This window comes from Heterodontus francisci, chromosome 27 (assembly GCF_036365525.1).
Source record: "Heterodontus francisci isolate sHetFra1 chromosome 27, sHetFra1.hap1, whole genome shotgun sequence".
NCBI classification, from domain to species: Eukaryota; Metazoa; Chordata; class Chondrichthyes; order Heterodontiformes; family Heterodontidae; genus Heterodontus; species Heterodontus francisci.
In genome coordinates, this window is record NC_090397.1 from 27,046,077 (window position 1) to 27,066,671 (window position 20,595).

The following is a 20,595-nucleotide window of genomic DNA, read 5'->3' on the forward strand; positions in this document are numbered from 1 at the left end:
GAATCACTGGCATTGTTAATTTTGACTTTTGGAAAAGTTCAGTATGGTTTAATAACTGTGATGATTTTAATGGATGCTCCATGATGTGTTGCTCTTGCCTGATATGATCAATAATGGCAAAAAATTTTAATATAATGAGATAATAATCATGAAAACCTTGCTAAATGTATTGAGCAATGGAGAACAGGAGAATTGGCAGGCTGTATTTGTATTTCGATTCCAAATATTGAAATTGTTAAATATTGGAATTGTTTGCAATTTACATTTGCATTTTGGAGAAGGAGGAGATTGCTGTCAATAGTTGCAGAAGCTAAATCCACTTCTTACCATGAACGATGATAGAAGATGTCAGGTCATCAAAAGTCACAGGAATGTTTGTTTGTTCTGAGATGAAAAGGTCGTGCTTGAGGCATATAATTTGGAGATTCCCTAAAGGAAATATTCTGTTCTGTTGACCTGGGGAATGATGTTGCTTCCAAGAGAAATCTGTGTTCTAATGACAGATGAAATGATTTCTGTAAATCGGAAAGTGGGAAAATGCTCAACATGGAGAAATTGATGAAGTAATGATGCAAAATGGGATTTGTTGAGTTGGATTTTTGAACTTTTTCTTTGTAAAATAAATCATGTTGTCTTTACAATGTAATTTTTACTTGAAAGCAACATCTTGATATCGTTGACAAAAGATAACGACTTATTTGCTGACACCATGGGAGTTAAGTTATTGGTGCTCGAAATTTAAGTGGCTTTTGGAGGAAACTTGTGCCAAGAGAAGCTCTGAAGGACAAGAATTACATTTCCTGAAGGGAGTTATTCAAATGATAATTGGGTTGTAATTATTGATCTGCTCATTGTATTTGTCGAAGCATTTGTAGCATGCTCTTTGACTGTGACCAAGTAATGATACCTAAAAAAATCTAGGAATCCATTTACAGCGAACAGTGGATTAATACTCTGCGAATGTTTCCCTACATTTTAGGGCCAACAACTACAGGGCCACCCAAACCAACAATTCCTGAGACCACCATCACTGGTGAGTATTGTTTTTATCCTCATCAGCACATGAAAATTAATATTGTGCAATTAATGAATTAATACCCTGTTATATTTCCTCTGCTACATAGGACCAGCACCAACCACAGAGACGGTACTAACTACATGTTCGACAACTGTGTATACTGGTGAGTAATATGATCCTCATTTCTTTTCACAAGAAAACTGCTCTGCCAAAGCCAGCCAGTAAAGTGTCTTGTTGGAGCATCATTGAAGTTCTTCACATGAAGTTGCCTATGGAAATGTATAAAAGAGTACGAATTGAATTATTACATATTGCTGTTGATGAGCATATTATTTATTGAATAGGCTTCTATCATCCTGTATATTGAGAATGCTTTTGATGGGAAAAAATCACGAGCAAGTAGTAATTTGGTAATTTTTTTTTATCCATTCATGGGATGTGGGCATCACTGGCTAGGGCATCATTTATTGGCCATCCCTAATTGGCCTGGAGAAGGTGTTGTTGAGCTGCCTTCTTGAACCACTGCAGTCCATGTGGGGTAGGTACACCCACAGTGCTGTTTGAAACCTTTTCCGTGCCCGATGGTAGTTACTGTGAGCACAAGTGTATTGATATTCCCTAACCCCACTGGTTATTGATGCACATTTATTTTGGGATTGAATGAAGTTTGCATGAAATTGCTTTCTGAAAAGTGAAAGTTACTGATAATTTGAATCACTGGCATTATTAATTCTCTCTTTTGGTAAAGGTCAGTACGGTTTCATAACTGTGATGATTTCAATGAATGCTCCATGACGTGTTGCTTTTTCCTGATGAGATCAATAATGGCAACATTTTCTTAATATAATGAGATAATAATCATGAAAACTGCCCCAAAGGTATTGAGCAATGGAGAACCGGAGGATTGACAGGTTCTATTTGTATTTAGAATCCAAACATTGAAATGTTTAAATTATGGAATAGTTTGCAATTTACTTTGGCATTTTGACAAACAAGGAGATTGCTGTCAATAATTGTAGAAATCGAAATCCACTTATTACCACGAAGCCTGATAGCAGAAGATGTCAGGTTATCAAAAGTCACAGGAATGTTTGTTTGTTTTGAGATGAAAGTGACTTGCAGAGGCATATAATTTGGAGAATCCCTAAAGAAAGTATTCTGTTGTGTTGATTGTGGTCAAGGATTTTGCTTCCATGTGAAAAATGTGGTTTAAAGACAGATGAAATGATGGCCGGGACTTTACCCTCGGCGGACGGGAGCCGGCCACCGACTGAAGAGTCGATAGCGAACCCTCTTCTGCCTCACCTGGGGTCCTGACCCGTATTGTTCTGGTTCCCGGGCTTTAATTGCTCTGAGGCTGGATTTCCGCCCGCTTGAGGTAGGAAGTTCTGCCGAAGAGAGCACCGGCCAATCAGCGGGCTGGCAGCTCTTAGTCCCAGCAGTGCCACCGGGAGCAGTGGCCAGTGCTGAGACAACAGCCCAGCGTTAAAAAAAGATGTCGGGTGCTCTGGAACCAAGGTGAGTGTTGGTTGCCTCGCTGGGGGCAAACAGTCGGGCCCCGGTGAGGCAAGGGTGGTCGATTGGCGGGACGAGGTGGGTATTGGGTGCTGGGGGAGATTGGGGTAGCAGGGGCGGCACTCCATCGTGCACAGGGTGCCCGACCGTGAGGTCCCCCTGGGCCGGTCGAGAGCCACCTGCTTTTGTCAGGCAGCTTCTCTCAGTGCTTGGCGACCAACCTGCCAAGGGTAAAATCCCAGTGGAGGCGGGTGAAAGCCCTTAAGTGGCCGTTAAGTGGCCACTTACGGGCGTTGATTGGCCTGGGTCAGGCGGGCCATTTTTCACCGCCACTGCCCTACATAAAGTGGTGGCGGAGGCTGGAGCGGGTCATGGAGGGTCTCCGGAGCCTCCCGCTCCGTTTTTCCCACCAACCGGCCACCGTCCCACTCTTTGTGTGGGCGGAAAATTCATCCTGATATCTGTAAATCGGAAATTGGGAAAATGCTCAGCATGGATAAATTGATGACGTAATGATGAAAAGTAGGATTTGTTCAGTGGGATTTTTGAATTTCCTCATTGGAAAATAAAATGTCATCTTCAAAATGTAATTTCTACTTGAATAGAACATCTAGATACCGTTGACAAAAGGTAATGATGCATTTGTTGACACAATGGGAGGTAAGTTGTTGTTGCTCGAAATGTAAGTGGCTTTTGCAGGCAACTTGAGCCAAGAGATGATCTCCAGGACAAGGGGTCCCGAGGGGTGTTATTCAAATGAGAATTGGGCTGTAATTATTGATCTGCTCATTGTATTTGTAGAAGTATTTGTAGATTGCTGTTTGGCTGTGACCAAGTAATGATACCTAAAAAAATCTAGGAATCCATTTACAGCCAACAGTGAATTAATACTCTGCAAATTTTTCCCTACATTTTAGGGCCAACAACTGCAGTGCCACCCAAACCAACAATTTCTGAGACCACCATCACAGGTGAGTATTGTTTTTATCCTCATCATCACATGAAAATTGATTTTGTGCAATTAATGAATTAATACTCTGTAATATTTGCTCTGCTACATAGGACCAACACCAATCACAGTGAGACCTACAACTGTGTATACTGGTGAGTAATATGTTCCTTATTTTGACAAGAAATCTGCTCTGCCAAATGCCAGCCAGTAAAGAGTCTTGTTGGAGCATCCCTGAAGTTCTTCACATGAAGTTGCATATGGAAATGTATAAAAGAGTCCGAACTGAGTTGTTGCATATTGCTGTTGATAAGCTTATTATTTATTGAATATGTTTCTTTCATCCTCTATATTGGCAATGCTTTCTGATGGGAAACATATCAAACGATAACAAATAGTTTGGGCTTGATGTCTTGTTTGAAGCATTTTCTATGCCCTATGGTCATAACTGTGAGCACAAGTGTGTTGGTCTTCCTTTATGCCACTGGTTATTGATGCACATTTATTTTGTGATTGAATGAACTTTGCGTTAAATAACTTTCCGAAAAGTGTAAGTTGCCTGATAATCTGAATCACTGGCATTGTTAATTTTGACTTTTGGAAAAGTTCAGTATGGTTTAATAACTGTGATGATTTTAATGGATGCTCCATGATGTGTTGCTCTTGCCTGATAGGATCAATAATGGCAAAAAATTTTAATATAATGAGATAATAATCATGAAAACCTTGCTAAATGTATTGAGAATTGGCAGGCTGTATTTGTATTTCGATTGCAAATATTGAAATTGTTAAATATTGGAATTGTTTGCAATTTACATTTGTATTTTGGAGAAGGAGGAGATTGCTGTCAATAGTTGCAGAAGCTAAATCCACTTATTACCATGAACGATGATAGAAGATGTCAGGTCATCAAAAGTCACAGGAATGTTTGTTTGTTCTGAGATGAAAAGGTCGTGCTTGAGGCATATAATTTGGAGATTCCCTAAAGGAAATATTCTGTTCTGTTGACCTGGGGAATGATGTTGCTTCCAAGAGAAATCTGTGTTCTAATGACAGATGAAATGATTTCTGTAAATCGGAAAGTGGGAAAATGCTCAACATGGAGAAGTTGATGAAGTAATGATGCAAAATGGGATTTGTTGAGTTGGATTTTTGAAGTTTTTCTTTGTAAAATAAATCATGTTGTCTTTCCAATGTAATTTTTACTTGAAAGCAACATCTTGATATCGTTGACAAAAGATAACGACATATTTGCTGACACCATGGGAGTTAAGTTATTGGTGCTCGAAATTTAAGTGGCTTTTGGAGGAAACTTGTGCCAAAAGAAGCTCTGAAGGACAAGAATTACATTTCCTGAAGGGAGTTATTCAAATGATAATTGGGTTGTAATTATTGATCTGCTCATTGTATTTGTCGAAGCATTTGTAGCATGCTCTTTGACTGTGACCAAGTAATGATACCTAAAAAAATCTAGGAATCCATTTACAGCCAACAGTGGATTAATACTCTGCGAATGTTTCCCTACATTTTAGGGCCAACAACTACAGGTCCACCCAAACCAACAATTCCTGAGACCACCATCACTGGTGAGTATTGTTTTTATCCTCATCAGCACATGAAAATTAATATTGTGCAATTAATGAATTAATACCCTGTTATATTTCCTCTGCTACATAGGACCAGCACCGACCACAGAGACGGTACTAACTACATGTTCGACAACTGTGTATACTGGTGAGTAATATGATCCTCATTTCTTTTCACAAGAAAACTGCTCTGCCAAAGCCAGCCAGTAAAGTGTCTTGTTGGAGCATCATTGAAGTTCTTCACATGAAGTTGCCTATGGAAATGTATAAAAGAGTACGAATTGAATTATTACATATTGCTGTTGATGAGCATATTATTTATTGAATAGGCTTCTATCATCCTGTATATTGAGAATGCTTTTGATGGGAAAAAATCACGAGCAAGTAGTAATTTGGTAATTTTTTTTTATCCATTCATGGGATGTGGGCATCACTGGCTAGGGCATCATTTATTGGCCATCCCTAATTGGCCTGGAGAAGGTGTTGTTGAGCTGCCTTCTTGAACCACTGCAGTCCATGTGGGGTAGGTACACCCACAGTGCTGTTTGAAACCTTTTCCGTGCCCGATGGTAGTTACTGTGAGCACAAGTGTATTGATATTCCCTAACCCCACTGGTTATTGATGCACATTTATTTTGGGATTGAATGAAGTTTGCATGAAATTGCTTTCTGAAAAGTGAAAGTTACTGATAATTTGAATCACTGGCATTATTAATTCTCTCTTTTGGTAAAGGTCAGTACGGTTTCATAACTGTGATGATTTCAATGAATGCTCCATGACGTGTTGCTTTTTCCTGATGAGATCAATAATGGCAACATTTTCTTAATATAATGAGATAATAATCATGAAAACTGCCCCAAAGGTATTGAGCAATGGAGAACCGGAGGATTGACAGGTTCTATTTGTATTTAGAATCCAAACATTGAAATGTTTAAATTATGGAATAGTTTGCAATTTACTTTGGCATTTTGACAAACAAGGAGATTGCTGTCAATAATTGTAGAAATCGAAATCCACTTATTACCACGAAGCCTGATAGCAGAAGATGTCAGGTTATCAAAAGTCACAGGAATGTTTGTTTGTTTTGAGATGAAAGTGACTTGCAGAGGCATATAATTTGGAGAATCCCTAAAGAAAGTATTCTGTTGTGTTGATTGTGGTCAAGGATTTTGCTTCCATGTGAAAAATATGGTTTAAAGACAGATGAAATGATGGCCGGGACTTTACCCTCGGCGGACGGGAGCCGGCCACCGACTGAAGAGTCGATAGCGAACCCTCTTCTGCCTCACCTGGGGTCCTGACCCGTATTGTTCTGGTTCCCGGGCTTTAATTGCTCTGAGGCTGGATTTCCGCCCGCTTGAGGTAGGAAGTTCTGCCGAAGAGAGCACCGGCCAATCAGCGGGCTGGCAGCTCTTAGTCCCAGCAGTGCCACCGGGAGCAGTGGCCAGTGCTGAGACAACAGCCCAGCGTTAAAAAAAGATGTCGGGTGCTCTGGAACCAAGGTGAGTGTTGGTTGCCTCGCTGGGGGCAAACAGTCGGGCCCCGGTGAGGCAAGGGTGGTCGATTGGCGGGACGAGGTGGGTATTGGGTGCTGGGGGAGATTGGGGTAGCAGGGGCGGCACTCCATCGTGCACAGGGTGCCCGACCGTGAGGTCCCCCTGGGCCGGTCGAGAGCCACCTGCTTTTGTCAGGCAGCCTCTCTCAGTGCTTGGCGACCAACCTGCCAAGGGTAAAATCCCAGTGGAGGCGGGTGAAAGCCCTTAAGTGGCCGTTAAGTGGCCACTTACGGGCGTTGATTGGCCTGGGTCAGGCGGGCCATTTTTCACCGCCACTGCCCTACATAAAGTGGTGGTGGAGGCTGGAGCGGGTCATGGAGGGTCTCCGGAGCCTCCCGCTCCGTTTTTCCCACCAACCGGCCACCGTCCCACTCTTTGTGTGGGCGGAAAATTCATCCTGATATCTGTAAATCGGAAATTGGGAAAATGCTCAGCATGGATAAATTGATGACGTAATGATGAAAAGTAGGATTTGTTCAGTGGGATTTTTGAATTTCCTCATTGGAAAATAAAATGTCATCTTCAAAATGTAATTTCTACTTGAATAGAACATCTAGATACCGTTGACAAAAGGTAATGATGCATTTGTTGACACAATGGGAGGTAAGTTGTTGTTGCTCGAAATGTAAGTGGCTTTTGCAGGCAACTTGAGCCAAGAGATGATCTGCAGGACAAGGGGTCCCGAGGGGTGTTATTCAAATGAGAATTGGGCTGTAATTATTGATCTGCTCATTGTATTTGTAGAAGTATTTGTAGATTGCTGTTTGGCTGTGACCAAGTAATGATACCTAAAAAAATCTAGGAATCCATTTACAGCCAACAGTGAATTAATACTCTGCAAATTTTTCCCTACATTTTAGGGCCAACAACTGCAGTGCCACCCAAACCAACAATTTCTGAGACCACCATCACAGGTGAGTATTGTTTTTATCCTCATCATCACATGAAAATTGATTTTGTGCAATTAATGAATTAATACTCTGTAATATTTGCTCTGCTACATAGGACCAACACCAATCACAGTGAGACCTACAACTGTGTATACTGGTGAGTAATATGTTCCTTATTTTGACAAGAAATCTGCTCTGCCAAATGCCAGCCAGTAAAGAGTCTTGTTGGAGCATCCCTGAAGTTCTTCACATGAAGTTGCATATGGAAATGTATAAAAGAGTCCGAACTGAGTTGTTGCATATTGCTGTTGATAAGCTTATTATTTATTGAATATGTTTCTTTCATCCTCTATATTGGCAATGCTTTCTGATGGGAAACATATCAAACGATAATAAATAGTTTGGGCTTGATGTCTTGTTTGAAGCATTTTCTATGCCCTATGGTCATAACTGTGAGCACAAGTGTGTTGGTCTTCCTTTATGCCACTGGTTATTGATGCACATTTATTTTGTGATTGAATGAACTTTGCGTTAAATAACTTTCCGAAAAGTGTAAGTTGCCTGATAATCTGAATCACTGGCATTGTTAATTTTGACTTTTGGAAAAGTTCAGTATGGTTTAATAACTGTGATGATTTTAATGGATGCTCCATGATGTGTTGCTCTTGCCTGATATGATCAATAATGGCAAAAAATTTTAATATAATGAGATAATAATCATGAAAACCTTGCTAAATGTATTGAGAATTGGCAGGCTGTATTTGTATTTCGATTGCAAATATTGAAATTGTTAAATATTGGAATTGTTTGCAATTTACATTTGCATTTTGGAGAAGGAGGAGATTGCTGTCAATAGTTGCAGAAGCTAAATCCACTTATTACCATGAACGATGATAGAAGATGTCAGGTCATCAAAAGTCACAGGAATGTTTGTTTGTTCTGAGATGAAAAGGTCGTGCTTGAGGCATATAATTTGGAGATTCCCTAAAGGAAATATTCTGTTCTGTTGACCTGGGGAATGATGTTGCTTCCAAGAGAAATCTGTGTTCTAATGACAGATGAAATGATTTCTGTAAATCGGAAAGTGGGAAAATGCTCAACATGGAGAAGTTGATGAAGTAATGATGCAAAATGGGATTTGTTGAGTTGGATTTTTGAAGTTTTTCTTTGTAAAATAAATCATGTTGTCTTTACAATGTAATTTTTACTTGAAAGCAACATCTTGATATCGTTGACAAAAGATAACGACATATTTGCTGACACCATGGGAGTTAAGTTATTGGTGCTCGAAATTTAAGTGGCTTTTGGAGGAAACTTGTGCCAAGAGAAGCTCTGAAGGACAAGAATTACATTTCCTGAAGGGAGTTATTCAAATGATAATTGGGTTGTAATTATTGATCTGCTCATTGTATTTGTCGAAGCATTTGTAGCATGCTCTTTGACTGTGACCAAGTAATGATACCTAAAAAAATCTAGGAATCCATTTACAGCCAACAGTGGATTAATACTCTGCGAATGTTTCCCTACATTTTAGGGCCAACAACTACAGGTCCACCCAAACCAACAATTCCTGAGACCACCATCACTGGTGAGTATTGTTTTTATCCTCATCAGCACATGAAAATTAATATTGTGCAATTAATGAATTAATACCCTGTTATATTTCCTCTGCTACATAGGACCAGCACCAACCACAGAGACGGTACTAACTACATGTTCGACAACTGTGTATACTGGTGAGTAATATGATCCTCATTTCTTTTCACAAGAAAACTGCTCTGCCAAAGCCAGCCAGTAAAGTGTCTTGTTGGAGCATCATTGAAGTTCTTCACATGAAGTTGCCTATGGAAATGTATAAAAGAGTTCTTTTGGGCCTCCTTATCTCGAGAGACAATGGATACGCGCCTGGAGGTGGTCAGTGGTTTGTGAAGCAGCGCCTGGAGTAGCTATAAAGGCCAATTCTGGAGTGACAGGCTCTTCCACAGGTGCTGCGGAGAAATTTGTTTGTTGGGGCTGTTGCACAGTTGGCTCTCCCCTTGCGCCTCTGTCTTTTTTCCTGCCAACTACTAAGTCTCTTCGACTCGCCACAATTTAGCCCTGTCTTTATGGCTGCCCGCCAGCTCTGGCGAATGCTGGCAACTGACTCCCACGACTTGTGATCAATGTCACACGATTTCATGTCGCGTTTGCAGACGTCTTTATAACGGAGACATGGACGGCCGGTGGGTCTGATACCAGTGGCGAGCTCGCTGTACAATGTGTCTTTGGGGATCCTGCCATCTTCCATGCATAAAAGAGTACGAATTGATTTATTACATATTGCTGTTGATGAGCATATTATTTATTGAATAGGCTTCTATCATCCTGTATATTGAGAATGCTTTTGATGGGAAAAAATCACGAGCAAGTAGTAATTTGGTAATTTTTTTTTATCCATTCATGGGATGTGGGCATCACTGGCTGGGGCATCATTTATTGGCCATCCCTAATTGGCCTGGAGAAGGTGTTGTTGAGCTGCCTTCTTGAACCACTGCAGTCCATGTGGGGTAGGTACACCCACAGTGCTGTTTGAAACCTTTTCCGTGCCCGATGGTAGTTACTGTGAGCACAAGTGTATTGATATTCCCTAACCCCACTGGTTATTGATGCACATTTATTTTGGGATTGAATGAAGTTTGCATGAAATTGCTTTCTGAAAAGTGAAAGTTACTGATAATTTGAATCACTGGCATTATTAATTCTCTCTTTTGGTAAAGGTCAGTACGGTTTCATAACTGTGATGATTTCAATGAATGCTCCATGACGTGTTGCTTTTTCCTGATGAGATCAATAATGGCAACATTTTCTTAATATAATGAGATAATAATCATGAAAACTGCCCCAAAGGTATTGTGCAATGGAGAACCGGAGGATTGACAGGTTCTATTTGTATTTAGAATCCAAACATTGAAATGTTTAAATTATGGAATAGTTTGCAATTTACTTTGGCATTTTGACAAACAAGGAGATTGCTGTCAATAATTGTAGAAATCGAAATCCACTTATTACCACGAAGCCTGATAGCAGAAGATGTCAGGTTATCAAAAGTCACAGGAATGTTTGTTTGTTTTGAGATGAAAGTGACTTGCAGAGGCATATAATTTGGAGAATCCCTAAAGAAAGTATTCTGTTGTGTTGATTGTGGTCAAGGATTTTGCTTCCATGTGAAAAATGTGGTTTAAAGACAGATGAAATGATGGCCGGGACTTTACCCTCGGCGGACGGGAGCCGGCCACCGACTGAAGAGTCGATAGCGAACCCTCTTCTGCCTCACCTGGGGTCCTGACCCGTATTGTTCTGGTTCCCGGGCTTTAATTGCTCTGAGGCTGGATTTCCGCCCGCTTGAGGTAGGAAGTTCTGCCGAAGAGAGCACCGGCCAATCAGCGGGCTGGCAGCTCTTAGTCCCAGCAGTGCCACCGGGAGCAGTGGCCAGTGCTGAGACAACAGCCCAGCGTTAAAAAAAGATGTCGGGTGCTCTGGAACCAAGGTGAGTGTTGGTTGCCTCGCTGGGGGCAAACAGTCGGGCCCCGGTGAGGCAAGGGTGGTCGATTGGCGGGACGAGGTGGGTATTGGGTGCTGGGGGAGATTGGGGTAGCAGGGGCGGCACTCCATCGTGCACAGGGTGCCCGACCGTGAGGTCCCCCTGGGCCGGTCGAGAGCCACCTGCTTTTGTCAGGCAGCTTCTCTCAGTGCTTGGCGACCAACCTGCCAAGGGTAAAATCCCAGTGGAGGCGGGTGAAAGCCCTTAAGTGGCCGTTAAGTGGCCACTTACGGGCGTTGATTGGCCTGGGTCAGGCGGGCCATTTTTCACCGCCACTGCCCTACATAAAGTGGTGGCGGAGGCTGGAGCGGGTCATGGAGGGTCTCCGGAGCCTCCCGCTACGTTTTTCCCACCAACCGGCCACCGTCCCACTCTTTGTGTGGGCGGAAAATTCATCCTGATATCTGTAAATCGGAAATTGGGAAAATGCTCAGCATGGATAAATTGATGACGTAATGATGAAAAGTAGGAATTGTTCAGTGGGATTTTTGAATTTCCTCATTGGAAAATAAAATGTCATCTTCAAAATGTAATTTCTACTTGAATAGAACATCTAGATACCGTTGACAAAAGGTAATGATGCATTTGTTGACACAATGGGAGGTAAGTTGTTGTTGCTCGAAATGTAAGTGGCTTTTGCAGGCAACTTGAGCCAAGAGATGATCTGCAGGACAAGGGGTCCCAAGGGGTGTTATTCAAATGAGAATTGGGCTGTAATTATTGATCTGCTCATTGTATTTGTAGAAGTATTTGTCGATTGCTGTTTGGCTGTGACCAAGTAATGATACCTAAAAAAATCTAGGAATCCATTTACAGCCAACAGTGAATTAATACTCTGCGAATTTTTCCCTACATTTTAGGGCCAACAACTGCAGTGCCACCCAAACCAACAATTTCTGAGACCACCATCACAGGTGAGTATTGTTTTTATCCTCATCATCACATGAAAATTGATTTTGTGCAATTAATGAATTAATACTCTGTAATATTTGCTCTGCTACATAGGACCAACACCAATCACAGTGAGACCTACAACTGTGTATACTGGTGAGTAATATGTTCCTTATTTTGACAAGAAATCTGCTCTGCCAAATGCCAGCCAGTAAAGAGTCTTGTTGGAGCATCCCTGAAGTTCTTCACATGAAGTTGCATATGGAAATGTATAAAAGAGTCCGAACTGAGTTTTTGCATATTGCTGTTGATAAGCTTATTATTTATTGAATATGTTTCTTTCATCCTCTATATTGGCAATGCTTTCTGATGGGAAACATATCAAACGATAACAAATAGTTTGGGCTTGATGTCTTGTTTGAAGCATTTTCTATGCCCTATGGTCATAACTGTGAGCACAAGTGTGTTGGTCTTCCTTTATGCCACTGGTTATTGATGCACATTTATTTTGTGATTGAATGAACTTTGCGTTAAATAACTTTCCGAAAAGTGTAAGTTGCCTGATAATCTGAATCACTGGCATTGTTAATTTTGACTTTTGGAAAAGTTCAGTATGGTTTAATAACTGTGATGATTTTAATGGATGCTCCATGATGTGTTGCTCTTGCCTGATATGATCAATAATGGCAAAATATTTTAATATAATGAGATAATAATCATGAAAACCTTGCTAAATGTATTGAGAATTGGCAGGCTGTATTTGTATTTCAATTCCAAATATTGAAATTGTTAAATATTGGAATTGTTTGCAATTTACATTTGCATTTTGGAGAAGGAGGAGATTGCTGTCAATAGTTGCAGAAGCTAAATCCACTTATTACCATGAACGATGATAGAAGATGTCAGGTCACCAAAAGTCACAGGAATGTTTGTTTGTTCTGAGATGAAAAGGACGTGCTTGAGGCATATAATTTGGAGATTCACTAAAGGAAATATTCTGTTCTGTTGACCTGGGGAATGATGTTGCTTCCAAGAGAAATCTGTGTTCTAATGACAGATGAAATGATTTCTGTAAATCGGAAAGTGGGAAAATGCTCAACATGGAGAAGTTGATGAAGTAATGATGCAAAATGGGATTTGTTGAGTTGGATTTTTGAAGTTTTTCTTTGTAAAATAAATCATGTTGTCTTTACAATGTAATTTTTACTTGAAAGCAACATCTTGATATCGTTGACAAAAGATAACGACATATTTGCTGACACCATGGGAGTTAAGTTATTGGTGCTCGAAATTTAAGTGGCTTTTGGAGGAAACTTGTGCCAAGAGAAGCTCTGAAGGACAAGAATTACATTTCCTGAAGGGAGTTATTCAAATGATAATTGGGTTGTAATTATTGATCTGCTCATTGTATTTGTCGAAGCATTTGTAGCATGCTCTTTGACTGTGACCAAGTAATGATACCTAAAAAAATCTAGGAATCCATTTACAGCCAACAGTGGATTAATACTCTGCGAATGTTTCCCTACATTTTAGGGCCAACAACTACAGGTCCACCCAAACCAACAATTCCTGAGACCACCATCACTGGTGAGTATTGTTTTTATCCTCATCAGCACATGAAAATTAATATTGTGCAATTAATGAATTAATACCCTGTTATATTTCCTCTGCTACATAGGACCAGCACCAACCACAGAGACGGTACTAACTACATGTTCGACAACTGTGTATACTGGTGAGTAATATGATCCTCATTTCTTTTCACAAGAAAACTGCTCTGCCAAAGCCAGCCAGTAAAGTGTCTTGTTGGAGCATCATTGAAGTTCTTCACATGAAGTTGCCTATGGAAATGTATAAAAGAGTACGAATTGAATTATTACATATTGCTGTTGATGAGCATATTATTTATTGAATAGGCTTCTATCATCCTGTATATTGAGAATGCTTTTGATGGGAAAAAATCACGAGCAAGTAGTAATTTGGTAATTTTTTTTTATCCATTCATGGGATGTGGGCATCACTGGCTAGGGCATCATTTATTGGCCATCCCTAATTGGCCTGGAGAAGGTGTTGTTGAGCTGCCTTCTTGAACCACTGCAGTCCATGTGGGGTAGGTACACCCACAGTGCTGTTTGAAACCTTTTCCGTGCCCGATGGTAGTTACTGTGAGCACAAGTGTATTGATATTCCCTAACCCCACTGGTTATTGATGCACATTTATTTTGGGATTGAATGAAGTTTGCATGAAATTGCTTTCTGAAAAGTGAAAGTTACTGATAATTTGAATCACTGGCATTATTAATTCTCTCTTTTGGTAAAGGTCAGTACGGTTTCATAACTGTGATGATTTCAATGAATGCTCCATGACGTGTTGCTTTTTCCTGATGAGATCAATAATGGCAACATTTTCTTAATATAATGAGATAATAATCATGAAAACTGCCCCAAAGGTATTGAGCAATGGAGAACCGGAGGATTGACAGGTTCTATTTGTATTTAGAATCCAAACATTGAAATGTTTAAATTATGGAATAGTTTGCAATTTACTTTGGCATTTTGACAAACAAGGAGATTGCTGTCAATAATTGTAGAAATCGAAATCCACTTATTACCACGAAGCCTGATAGCAGAAGATGTCAGGTTATCAAAAGTCACAGGAATGTTTGTTTGTTTTGAGATGAAAGTGACTTGCAGAGGCATATAATTTGGAGAATCCCTAAAGAAAGTATTCTGTTGTGTTGATTGTGGTCAAGGATTTTGCTTCCATGTGAAAAATGTGGTTTAAAGACAGATGAAATGATGGCCGGGACTTTACCCTCGGCGGACGGGAGCCGGCCACCGACTGAAGAGTCGATAGCGAACCCTCTTCTGCCTCACCTGGGGTCCTGGCCCGTATTGTTCTGGTTCCCGGGCTTTAATTGCTCTGAGGCTGGATTTCCGCCCGCTTGAGGTAGGAAGTTCTGCCGAAGAGAGCACCGGCCAATCAGCGGGCTGGCAGCTCTTAGTCCCAGCAGTGCCACCGGGAGCAGTGGCCAGTGCTGAGACAACAGCCCAGCGTTAAAAAAAGATGTCGGGTGCTCTGGAACCAAGGTGAGTGTTGGTTGCCTCGCTGGGGGCAAACAGTCGGGCCCCGGTGAGGCAAGGGTGGTCGATTGGCGGGACGAGGTGGGTATTGGGTGCTGGGGGAGATTGGGGTAGCAGGGGCGGCACTCCATCGTGCACAGGGTGCCCGACCGTGAGGTCCCCCTGGGCCGGTCGAGAGCCACCTGCTTTTGTCAGGCAGCTTCTCTCAGTGCTTGGCTACCAACCTGCCAAGGGTAAAATCCCAGTGGAGGCGGGTGAAAGCCCTTAAGTGGCCGTTAAGTGGCCACTTACGGGCGTTGATTGGCCTGGGTCAGGCGGGCCATTTTTCACCGCCACTGCCCTAAAGTGGTGGCGGAGGCTGGAGCGGGTCATGGAGGGTCTCCGGAGCCTCCCGCTCCGTTTTTCCCACCAACCGGCCACCGTCCCACTCTTTGTGTGGGCGGAAAATTCATCCTGATATCTGTAAATCGGAAATTGGGAAAATGCTCAGCATGGATAAATTGATGACGTAATGATGAAAAGTAGGATTTGTTCAGTGGGATTTTTGAATTTCCTCATTGGAAAATAAAATGTCATCTTCAAAATGTAATTTCTACTTGAATAGAACATCTAGATACCGTTGACAAAAGGTAATGATGCATTTGTTGACACAATGGGAGGTAAGTTGTTGTTGCTCGAAATGTAAGTGGCTTTTGCAGGCAACTTGAGCCAAGAGATGATCTGCAGGACAAGGGGTCCCGAGGGGTGTTATTCAAATGAGAATTGGGCTGTAATTATTGATCTGCTCATTGTATTTGTAGAAGTATTTGTCGATTGCTGTTTGGCTGTGACCAAGTAATGATACCTAAAAAAATCTAGGAATCCATTTACAGCCAACAGTGAATTAATACTCTGCAAATTTTTCCCTACATTTTAGGGCCAACAACTGCAGTGCCACCCAAACCAACAATTTCTGAGACCACCATCACAGGTGAGTATTGTTTTTATCCTCATCATCACATGAAAATTGATTTTGTGCAATTAATGAATTAATACTCTGTAATATTTGCTCTGCTACATAGGACCAACACCAATCACAGTGAGACCTACAACTGTGTATACTGGTGAGTAATATGTTCCTTATTTTGACAAGAAATCTGCTCTGCCAAATGCCAGCCAGTAAAGAGTCTTGTTGGAGCATCCCTGAAGTTCTTCACATGAAGTTGCATATGGAAATGTATAAAAGAGTCCGAACTGAGTTGTTGCATATTGCTGTTGATAAGCTTATTATTTATTGAATATGTTTCTTTCATCCTCTATATTGGCAATGCTTTCTGATGGGAAACATATCAAACGATAACAAATAGTTTGGGCTTGATGTCTTGTTTGAAGCATTTTCTATGCCCTATGGTCATAACAGTGAGCACAAGTGTGTTGGTCTTCCTTTATGCCACTGGTTATTGATGCACATTTATTTTGTGATTGAATGAACTTTGCGTTAAATAACTTTCCGAAAAGTGTAAGTTGCCTGATAATCTGAATCACTGGCATTGTTAATTTTGACTTTTGGAAAAGTTCAGTATGGTTTAATAACTGTGATGATTTTAATGGATGCTCCATGATGTGTTGCTCTTGCCTGATAGGATCAATAATGGCAAAAAATTTTAATATAATGAGATAATAATCATGAAAACCTTGCTAAATGTATTGAGAATTGGCAGGCTGTATTTGTATTTCGATTGCAAATATTGAAATTGTTAAATATTGGAATTGTTTGCAATTTACATTTGCATTTTGGAGAAGGAGGAGATTGCTGTCAATAGTTGCAGAAGCTAAATCCACTTATTACCATGAACGATGATAGAAGATGTCAGGTCATCAAAAGTCACAGGAATGTTTGTTTGTTCTGAGATGAAAAGGTCGTGCTTGAGGCATATAATTTGGAGATTCCCTAAAGGAAATATTCTGTTCTGTTGACCTGGGGAATGATGTTGCTTCCAAGAGAAATCTGTGTTCTAATGACAGATGAAATGATTTCTGTAAATCGGAAAGTGGGAAAATGCTCAACATGGAGAAGTTGATGAAGTAATGATGCAAAATGGGATTTGTTGAGTTGGATTTTTGAAGTTTTTCTTTGTAAAATAAATCATGTTGTCTTTCCAATGTAATTTTTACTTGAAAGCAACATCTTGATATCGTTGACAAAAGATAACGACATATTTGCTGACACCATGGGAGTTAAGTTATTGGTGCTCGAAATTTAAGTGGCTTTTGGAGGAAACTTGTGCCAAGAGAAGCTCTGAAGGACAAGAATTACATTTCCTGAAGGGAGTTATTCAAATGATAATTGGGTTGTAATTATTGATCTGCTCATTGTATTTGTCGAAGCATTTGTAGCATGCTCTTTGACTGTGACCAAGTAATGATACCTAAAAAAATCTAGGAATCCATTTACAGCCAACAGTGGATTAATACTCTGCGAATGTTTCCCTACATTTTAGGGCCAACAACTACAGGTCCACCCAAACCAACAATTCCTGAGACCACCATCACTGGTGAGTATTGTTTTTATCCTCATCAGCACATGAAAATTAATATTGTGCAATTAATGAATTAATACCCTGTTATATTTCCTCTGCTACATAGGACCAGCACCAACCACAGAGACGGTACTAACTACATGTTCGACAACTGTGTATACTGGTGAGTAATATGATCCTCATTTCTTTTCACAAGAAAACTGCTCTGCCAAAGCCAGCCAGTAAAGTGTCTTGTTGGAGCATCATTGAAGTTCTTCACATGAAGTTGCCTATGGAAATGTATAAAAGAGTTCTTTTGGGCCTCCTTATCTCGAGAGACAATGGATACGCGCCTGGAGGTGGTCAGTGGTTTGTGAAGCAGCGCCTGGAGTAGCTATAAAGGCCAATTCTGGAGTGACAGGCTCTTCCACAGGTGCTGCGGAGAAATTTGTTTGTTGGGGCTGTTGCACAGTTGGCTCTCCCCTTGCGCCTCTGTCTTTTTTCCTGCCAACTACTAAGTCTCTTCGACTCGCCACAATTTAGCCCTGTCTTTATGGCTGCCCGCCAGCTCTGGCGAATGCTGGCAACTGACTCCCACGACTTGTGATCAATGTCACACGATTTCATGTCGCGTTTGCAGACGTCTTTATAACGGAGACATGGACGGCCGGTGGGTCTGATACCAGTGGCGAGCTCGCTGTACAATGTGTCTTTGGGGATCCTGCCATCTTCCATGCATAAAAGAGTACGAATTGATTTATTACATATTGCTGTTGATGAGCATATTATTTATTGAATAGGCTTCTATCATCCTGTATATTGAGAATGCTTTTGATGGGAAAAAATCACGAGCAAGTAGTAATTTGGTAATTTTTTTTTATCCATTCATGGGATGTGGGCATCACTGGCTGGGGCATCATTTATTGGCCATCCCTAATTGGCCTGGAGAAGGTGTTGTTGAGCTGCCTTCTTGAACCACTGCAGTCCATGTGGGGTAGGTACACCCACAGTGCTGTTTGAAACCTTTTCCGTGCCCGATGGTAGTTACTGTGAGCACAAGTGTATTGATATTCCCTAACCCCACTGGTTATTGATGCACATTTATTTTGGGATTGAATGAAGTTTGCATGAAATTGCTTTCTGAAAAGTGAAAGTTACTGATAATTTGAATCACTGGCATTATTAATTCTCTCTTTTGGTCAAGGTCAGTACGGTTTCATAACTGTGATGATTTCAATGAATGCTCCATGACGTGTTGCTTTTTCCTGATGAGATCAATAATGGCAACATTTTCTTAATATAATGAGATAATAATCATGAAAACTGCCCCAAAGGTATTGTGCAATGGAGAACCGGAGGATTGACAGGTTCTATTTGTATTTAGAATCCAAACATTGAAATGTTTAAATTATGGAATAGTTTGCAATTTACTTTGGCATTTTGACAAACAAGGAGATTGCTGTCAATAATTGTAGAAATCGAAATCCACTTATTACCACGAAGCCTGATAGCAGAAGATGTCAGGTTATCAAAAGTCACAGGAATGTTTGTTTGTTTTGAGATGAAAGTGACTTGCAGAGGCATATAATTTGGAGAATCCCTAAAGAAAGTATTCTGTTGTGTTGATTGTGGTCAAGGATTTTGCTTCCATGTGAAAAATGTGGTTTAAAGACAGATGAAATGATGGCCGGGACTTTACCCTCGGCGGACGGGAGCCGGCCACCGACTGAAGAGTCGATAGCGAACCCTCTTCTGCCTCACCTGGGGTCCTGACCCGTATTGTTCTGGTTCCCGGGCTTTAATTGCTCTGAGGCTGGATTTCCGCCCGCTTGAGGTAGGAAGTTCTGCCGAAGAGAGCACCGGCCAATCAGCGGGCTGGCAGCTCTTAGTCCCAGCAGTGCCACCGGGAGCAGTGGCCAGTGCTGAGACAACAGCCCAGCGTTAAAAAAAGATGTCGGGTGCTCTGGAACCAAGGTGAGTGTTGGTTGCCTCACTGGGGGCAAACAGTCGGGCCCCGGTGAGGCAAGGGTGGTCGATTGGCGGGACGAGGTGGGTATTGGGTGCTGGGGGAGATTGGGGTAGCAGGGGCGGCACTCCATCGTGCACAGGGTGCCCGACCGTGAGGTCCCCCTGGGCCGGTCGAGAGCCACCTGCTTTTGTCAGGCAGCTTCTCTCAGTGCTTGGCGACCAACCTGCCAAGGGTAAAATCCCAGTGGAGGCGGGTGAAAGCCCTTAAGTGGCCGTTAAGTGGCCACTTACGGGCGTTGATTGGCCTGGGTCAGGCGGGCCATTTTTCACCGCCACTGCCCTACATAAAGTGGTGGCGGAGGCTGGAGCGGGTCATGGAGGGTCTCCGGAGCCTCCCGCTACGTTTTTCCCACCAACCGGCCACCGTCCCACTCTTTGTGTGGGCGGAAAATTCATCCTGATATCTGTAAATCGGAAATTGGGAAAATGCTCAGCATGGATAAATTGATGACGTAATGATGAAAAGTAGGAATTGTTCAGTGGGATTTTTGAATTTCCTCATTGGAAAATAAAATGTCATCTTCAAAATGTAATTTCTACTTGAATAGAACATCTAGATACCGTTGACAAAAGGTAATGATGCATTTGTTGACACAATGGGAGGTAAGTTGTTGTTGCTCGAAATGTAAGTGGCTTTTGCAGGCAACTTGAGCCAAGAGATGATCTGCAGGACAAGGGGTCCCAAGGGGTGTTATTCAAATGAGAATTGGGCTGTAATTATTGATCTGCTCATTGTATTTGTAGAAGTATTTGTCGATTGCTGTTTGGCTGTGACCAAGTAATGATACCTAAAAAAATCTAGGAATCCATTTACAGCCAACAGTGAATTAATACTCTGCGAATTTTTCCCTACATTTTAGGGCCAACAACTGCAGTGCCACCCAAACCAACAATTTCTGAGACCACCATCACAGGTGAGTATTGTTTTTATCCTCATCATCACATGAAAATTGATTTTGTGCAATTAATGAATTAATACTCTGTAATATTTGCTCTGCT

At 41.4% G+C, this 20,595-nt stretch overlaps 1 protein-coding gene across 1 annotated transcript in view; it reads left to right on the forward strand.

Annotated features, from left to right (window-relative positions):
* The window catches only part of LOC137384929 (mucin-2-like), a 111,947-nt gene that overhangs the window by 20,944 nt on the left and 70,408 nt on the right, over positions 1-20,595 (forward strand). Inside the window, exons 19-37 of the mRNA XM_068059638.1 lie at positions 980-1,033; positions 1,125-1,181; positions 3,451-3,504; positions 3,596-3,637; positions 5,015-5,068; positions 5,160-5,216; positions 7,486-7,539; positions 7,631-7,672; positions 9,050-9,103; positions 9,195-9,251; positions 11,956-12,009; positions 12,101-12,142; positions 13,520-13,573; positions 13,665-13,721; positions 15,987-16,040; positions 16,132-16,173; positions 17,551-17,604; positions 17,696-17,752; positions 20,457-20,510. Coding sequence (XP_067915739.1) covers positions 980-1,033; positions 1,125-1,181; positions 3,451-3,504; positions 3,596-3,637; positions 5,015-5,068; positions 5,160-5,216; positions 7,486-7,539; positions 7,631-7,672; positions 9,050-9,103; positions 9,195-9,251; positions 11,956-12,009; positions 12,101-12,142; positions 13,520-13,573; positions 13,665-13,721; positions 15,987-16,040; positions 16,132-16,173; positions 17,551-17,604; positions 17,696-17,752; positions 20,457-20,510 — 993 coding nt within the window. The remainder of the gene's footprint in view (positions 1-979; positions 1,034-1,124; positions 1,182-3,450; positions 3,505-3,595; positions 3,638-5,014; positions 5,069-5,159; positions 5,217-7,485; positions 7,540-7,630; positions 7,673-9,049; positions 9,104-9,194; positions 9,252-11,955; positions 12,010-12,100; positions 12,143-13,519; positions 13,574-13,664; positions 13,722-15,986; positions 16,041-16,131; positions 16,174-17,550; positions 17,605-17,695; positions 17,753-20,456; positions 20,511-20,595) is intronic.